This window comes from Olea europaea, unplaced genomic scaffold, assembly GCF_002742605.1.
Source record: "Olea europaea var. sylvestris unplaced genomic scaffold, O_europaea_v1 scaffold510, whole genome shotgun sequence".
In the NCBI taxonomy this organism is placed as follows: domain Eukaryota; kingdom Viridiplantae; phylum Streptophyta; class Magnoliopsida; order Lamiales; family Oleaceae; genus Olea; species Olea europaea.
This window is the reverse complement of record NW_019263417.1, coordinates 108273-115139: the sequence shown is the minus strand read 5'-3', so window position 1 is coordinate 115139 and position 6867 is coordinate 108273. Positions and strand designations below refer to the sequence as shown.

The following is a 6867-nucleotide window of genomic DNA, read 5'->3' as shown; positions in this document are numbered from 1 at the left end:
TAAACCTTAGCCAAACATGCACATTCAATTTTAAGAAAGGAAATCTTGTAATTTGTCATGTACTAGACATGTCTTAATAAGAATTTGTTGTACATTGAACGATTAAACAATATTGTATTACCTATCCAACCAGACAAGTTCGTCCAACCTTCTACGTGCACTTGACTATTCGATTCCATTAAAATAATGGGCATATGAAAGAAATAAGAAAACGAATGATGATTGGATTATTTTATTGTATTTAATTGGCATGTCACAAAGTAACTATGTAGAAGATCAATTCATGGTTAGTTCCCCAATAAGCAATTGTCGTTACTTTGGAGACGATCGTAATGAAAAGTAACCGACTAGTGACATTTAAAATTAAATTAAAACTTAATTATCTAATTGAGATGTCACTTAAAGTTCATTGACCGCAGATGTAGAACCTGTTTGGGAATAATTTTTTTCGTTCAAAAAATTGATGTTTTGACCGTTATTTCACTATTTCAATCGTCATATTTGACTTTTTTTTTCACAGATGAATCCCACTTTTTTCTAACTATCAAAAAATTAATTCTCAAAATCACTTTCAAACAAAAAAAAAAAAAAATGGAAAATGAATGAGCAATAAACAAATTATTTGCCAAATTAGCCCACAGCTGTTACTTGGAAAGCTCCATCTAAACATAAATAAAAGTAAGAGGTCAATTTACACGACCGATCAGGTCCCATGACCCATCGCTAAGTCTTCCCCTGTCACCCTTTCAGATCTGAAATTCCTTACCTCAGTCGGGCTCTTTATCAATTTTCACCGTGAGAACATCATAGCATCTGTTGTATTTTTCTGGGCGTTTGTTTTTAGGATCTAAAAACTCGGTGCCTGTCTAGTTGAGATGGTTTTGGCAGGTATCCGAGAAAATGGGGTTGGGGAGATGGGATTGGGTGGTGTGCCTTTGGGAGCGAAGAACAAGTATAGAAGAATGGATTCTGAGTTGACTGATTATGATGGCGATGTTGAGCAACATAATCCGTTGGAGAAGAAGATAAATAGTACAAAGAAATATGTAATTGCTTGTGCTGTTTTTGCCTCACTCAATAATGTCCTCCTTGGCTATGGTAATACCATTTAATTTTTCTCATTTTACCTGCATTTTAATTGATCTTTCTTTTCTTTGCGTTATTTTGTTCAATCTTATGCTTTGTAATTTCTTAATCTTCAAAAGACTCTGTTCATAATGATCTTCTGTGAAAAAGAGAATCATGTCCATTTTTTTTTCTTCTGAGGGTTGTGTGTATATGTGGAAGCAAACAAAGAATATTGATCTGGATAATCAAGAAAAGTTAATAAGCTGCTTGAGGATAGTATGCAAATTATAAATTGCTGAAAAATTGGGATCTCAATTTGTGAGAAAAAAATCTGCCCCAAAATGAGGGAGGTTTGTTGTTTGTAAGTTACATATAAACACAATCCAGGAAACTCTTTTTCTTCGACTCCTTTCAGTCTGTTTAGACATTGTAGCTATTTAAAGTATGTTAGATGTGGCTCTTGTCATTTCATTTTCCGCTATGGGAATATAATGGCCGTGAATCTAGCTTCATTTTCCACTTCTTCCCGGGCTATTCATAGCTAGGTTAATTCTATTCTCTTTTCTTTTTGCTTTCACCGTTGGTGTGAGATGACATTTTTTTTATAATGAGTTTATTGGTATTCAAAGAAGTTGTATACAACCTTATATATGAGCCAAGTTTGGCAGCCTGGAAGATTTGGGGATAAAAGATTATACTTGTTTGCTAAGGCTTTTCACCAAATGCTACAGTGTAAATTTTTTAAAATTTTTCAGGTAATCCTTGTACTCCGACCAGGAAACTAGTATATTGTCCTAGGAACATATTATGCTTAATAAAAATCTTATGCCTTAATGTTTAAGCCCTCTCGTACCAACGCTTGGAGTTGCAAACTTTGATGAACGAAGTCACAAAAGAGATGAAAACATTTATTTACTTCACTATTATTGCTAAAATGCTTGTTTATCTATATTTGTGCCCTGCTTAAGATTTTTGTTGGCAGTGCAATTCGCTAGTGTCTAAATTCATGAGAGTGGTCTATGACTGACTCTGTCTTCGATTTGCAGATGTTGGTGTCATGAGTGGAGCAATCATATTTATTAAAGAAGATTTAAAGATAAGTGAGTTCCAAGAAGAGTTCCTTGTTGGTGTTTTGAGTGTGATTTCTCTATTTGGTAGTTTATTTGGTGGAAGAGCATCAGATGTTATTGGTAGAAAATGGACAATGGGATTAGCCGCCATTATCTTTCAAGCAGGTGCAGCTGTGATGACTCTTGCTCCGACATTTCGAGTGCTAATGATCGGAAGAATCTTGGCCGGTGTTGGAATTGGTCTCGGAGTCATGATTGCACCGGTATACATAGCTGAGATATCACCAACAGTTTCCAGAGGCAAATTGACATCATTTCCTGAAATTTTCATAAATGCTGGGATCCTACTTGGGTATGTCTCTAATTATGCATTTTCCAGCCTTCCAGCCCATACAAACTGGAGAATAATGCTTGCAGTGGGAATTCTGCCTTCAGTCTTTATTGCATTTGCCTTGTGCATAATCCCTGAATCTCCTAGGTGGTTAGTTGTGAAGAACCGAATAGAAGAAGCAAAATCAGTACTGTCAAAAACAAATGATGATGAGTCTGAAGTCGAGGAGCGACTTGCAGAAATACAATTAGCTGTTGGGGCGAGCAATGGTGAGAAAGCTGTATGGCGTGAACTGTTGAGTCCTTCTCCAGCACTTCTAAGAATGCTTATTGCTGGTTTTGGGATACAGTGCTTTCAACAAATTACGGGTATTGATGCAACTGTTTATTACAGTCCCGAGATTTTTAGAGCAGCTGGCCTTGACGGTAATTCAAAGCTTCTTGCTGCCACTGTTTCAGTGGGAATCACGAAGACCGTGTTTATACTAGTTGCTATTATACTTATTGACAAAGCTGGAAGAAAGCCGTTGCTCTATGTTAGCACCATTGGCATGACAATCTGCTTGTTTGGCGTGGGCGTCACACTATCCCTACTAAATGAAGGATCTGTAGGAACTGCTTTAGCAATATTGTTAGTTTGTGGAAATGTAGCTTTCTTTTCTGTGGGAATTGGTCCTGTTTGCTGGGTTGTGACATCTGAAATCTTCCCTTTAAAGGTTCGTGCTCAGGCATCCGCACTCGGGTCAGTGGGCAATAGAGTATGCAGTGGCTTAATAGCCATGTCTTTCCTCTCTGTTTCCCGTGCAATCACAATGGGCGGAACATTTTTTATCTTTTCAGCTATTTCAGCACTTGCTGTTGTCTTTGTTTACAAATTTGTTCCAGAAACAAAAGGTAAATCCCTAGAGCAGATTGAATTGTTATTTCAAAATGAATATGAGCTGCCAAGAGATGAACTTCAGCTCGGAGATGTTGAACATTTGGTGCCCGAGAAGTAACTTATGTCATAGTGCTATTCCACGATGCAGTTGAGAATTGTTTCGTCTTAGGTTTTACTACGCACATGACATATTTTAGAGAAACTTTTCTCCAGCATACGAAAATCTGCAATGGGCGGTTCATCTTCTAGTATTAGGTGAAAAATCTACTTGCACACTGAACAGACTTAGGTCCTGATTTGAAAACAATTTGAGTATCTATATATTTGTTGAGCTCGTGTTAAAATAGTATACGGGAAAATAGATTGATTTATATTTACTTGTTGGATAAATAAAAAGATTATATTCATTTACTGCTACTTCATATGTTTTAAGCTTGTGTTGAGATGATTGCCATTCGGATATATGTTTGTGTAGTGATAGTATCATATTTAGACCTGAGTTGGGGGTTTTTCAAATATTAGTTTCTACTTATATAATCACCTTCTCTTGTACTCCACGAAGGGTATCTTAGTTACAATCCTTGATGCTACAGCGAAGGCTATGAAATTGAGGAAGAGAGACAGAGAGGGAGAGAGGTAGATTCTGCTGCTGATTGTATTCCTTTTGCCCACCTATCAGGGGAACCCACGCAATGATTTCAAAGTAAAACCATTGTAGGTAAAAGCAATGGCTTCCAATATCTCGGACGAATTTCCGCTTGGGAATTATACTTTGATTGAACCTTTTTTTTTCTTTTTACATGTTCAACCCATACCTAAGAACCAAGATTGAGCCCCAGCTAGCTTTTTTACCTTCTTGCAAGGGGTTTACTCTTCTATGCAAGGGCTTTCTCCACAGTGTTTGATCCAGCCATGGAAGGAACCGTGGAAGGCTTCGTCTTCGCAAGTAATAAAGTGAGCCCATCCCTCTCCTTATGAAATGGTAATTGACATTCTTACATGGTGGATGATTTATCCGTGGATGGTTCATCCATGTCAAGGGCTTTGTATATGGTGGGTGATTTATTCATGCAAAGGATAATGTAAGTTCTCTGAAAATAAGTACATGTAACATGGCTGAAGCAGAAGCAAAACTCTGAAAGATAGGTAGTTGTAACAGTTTATGCATGATGAGCTTTCTGAAGATAAATGCGGCTATAATGCAATAACTCATACGGTGAGGCATCTCCAGAATGAGGAATAAATATCAAGCTGGTGGCTTGTCACAAACTATTAGAGACTTATAAGCAAGCCTCGAATAGACGAAGTCTTATAGCTGGGCTCGACAATAGTGAAGGGCGAGGAATATTTAGCTCATGAAGCCACGAATAGTCATCTGGGAGGCGGGAAATAAACATCCTGCGGATAGCTCTTGAACTATCGAAATCTTATAAGCTGGCTTGGATAGACGAGGTACTACTGCTAAACTTGACTATAGTGAGGGACGAGGAATAAACATCTTGCAAAGCCAGGAATAGGCATCTGGGGAGGTGGGGAATAAACATTATGTGAATAATTCTCAAACTATCGAAGTCTTATAAGTAACCTCGGATAGACGAGGTCTTACGGCTAAACTCGACGATAGTGAGGGGCGAGAAATAAATATTTGGAGAGACGGAGAATTAACATCCTTGCAAATAACTCTTGAGCTATTGGAGTCTTATAAGTAACCTCAGTAGATGAGGTCTTACGGCTAAGCTCAACGATGTGAATGGCAAGGAATAAACGCTTGCAACGCCAATAATAAACATCTGGTGAGGCGAGGTATAAACATCCGCGAATAACTCTCAAGCTACCTGAGTCTTATAAATAGCCTCGAATAGATGAGGTGTCAAAGACCGCAGCTTTATTTAGCCCCTTGACACTATCGCAGTCGCAATTTGCCCAACTTCGACCGCATATTGTAAATATTACTTCAAGTTTGAGTTGTAATTTTCTTTTCATTGTAATAGTTATTTCAATTGTAAAATAACTCTGATATTAGTAAACGTTTAGTATGATTCATCGTCTTTTAAACGTCTACTCCTGTCACTTAGGTTTTTGTTCAGAATGCTATTATATGAGGTATTAGTCATTCAAAAATCTTTCAAGCTCTACTGGTGTCCGCCCCCTGCACCAACAATTGTAATTTTCTGTTTTTGTTAATTGTAATGCTCAGTTTTCATCAATCAATGTTCAATTTACTTTCACTGTATTTAAATTCTCTATTATAAGCTTTTTACAAAATTGTAATAAAATTTTCTTTTGTCCCAACGCGATCGAAAAAGGCGAAAGGTAGTCTTGCGGAGCAGACTACCGTCGCACGGTGTCCCTTTTTGTGCCAAAAGGAAAGGCACCCCATGAAAGTTGGTATCAGAGTTGCGGCTCACGACCCTCGATAAGAAAGATATGGATCCAATTACATCCTACGCCACTAAAGTGGTAGAGCCTCAAAAGAAGGGTACTACTAAACAGCGCGTGGATGCGCTTGATGAGACAACTACTAGGTTGTGCTATGCCTTGGAAGGTCTCGAGGAAAAAGTCGAGATGGCCGAATCCGAGATTCGTGGATTATACATCCAACTGGATGAAAGCCAAAGGGCTTGCTTAGCAATGACTGAAACTGTTGCAATCATTCCTGATCTGCAGGATGAAATGGAAGCATTGAGAGCTCAATTACGGGTACTCCAACGTACAGTGGGTAATGGGCAAGCTCTCGTACCTGAGTATGCTCCTAGACTCAGAATTCCTGAACTGTGTACTTATGGAGGGGCACGTGATGCAAAAGAAGTCGAAAACTTCTTGTTTGATATGGAACAGTACTTTCTTGCAGCTTCGATCGAGGACGAAGCTAGAAAGGTAACCACAGCTACCATGTATCTGGGTAAAGATGCAAAACTGTGGTGGCAAACAAAATATGCTGACATTCAGGCCCACAGGGTTCGAATAGATTCTTGGGATCTCCTCAAGGAAGCGATCAGATCACAGTTTTTCCCAAAAAATGTCGAGTATCAGGCTCGACGGGCACTTCAAGACCTGAAACACACAAGCTCTATCAGGGAGTATGTGAAATCCTTTTCAGGGCATATGCTGAATATTCGAGATATGTTGAAAAATGATAAGCTCTTCACCTTTATGGAAGGGTTGAAACCGTAGACACGCACGGAACTTCAAAGATAGAAAGTTACTAATTTGAGCAAGGTCATGAGAGCCGATGAATGCTTGAGCGACTACCAAACAGAATCTAGAAAAGATCGACCTTCGAGAAGTAATCAAGCAATTGGAGGTGGTAATAGATACCTAGTTCGAACCCAAATGGGGGAGAGCGTTACTCTCAGAATAGAAAAGGAGCCTATCAAAGCACCCATGACTTTTAGGGAAACTATCATAATAGCCGTCAAGGAAATTTTAACGGCAGCAACAGTAACAACTGAAACAAAGGAAAAGCAACGGAAGGCTGAACTGATGTCACTCCTAAGTTGAAATGCTTTTTATGTGAAG

At 38.6% G+C, this 6867-nt stretch overlaps 1 protein-coding gene across 1 annotated transcript; it reads left to right on the top strand.

Annotated features, from left to right (window-relative positions):
* The first annotated feature begins 685 nt into the window (after positions 1-685).
* LOC111388608 (probable polyol transporter 4) lies at positions 686-3765 on the top strand. Its single transcript, XM_023013364.1, has 2 exons — positions 686-1098; positions 2115-3765. Exons 1-2 carry the CDS (start codon positions 876-878, stop codon positions 3464-3466), a joined length of 1575 nt encoding a protein of 524 aa, XP_022869132.1. The 5' UTR covers positions 686-875; the 3' UTR covers positions 3467-3765.
* The last annotated feature ends 3102 nt before the right edge of the window (positions 3766-6867 follow it).

Excerpts from the sequence above, each read along its gene's own strand:
- LOC111388608 (XM_023013364.1), top strand. The coding sequence starts at position 876 with ATGGTTTTGGCAGGTATCCGAGAAAATGGGGTTGGGGAGATGGGATTG. Across the intron at positions 1,099-2,114 it reads TAATGTCCTCCTTGGCTATG|ATGTTGGTGTCATGAGTGGA; the intron begins GTAATACCATTT and ends TTCGATTTGCAG.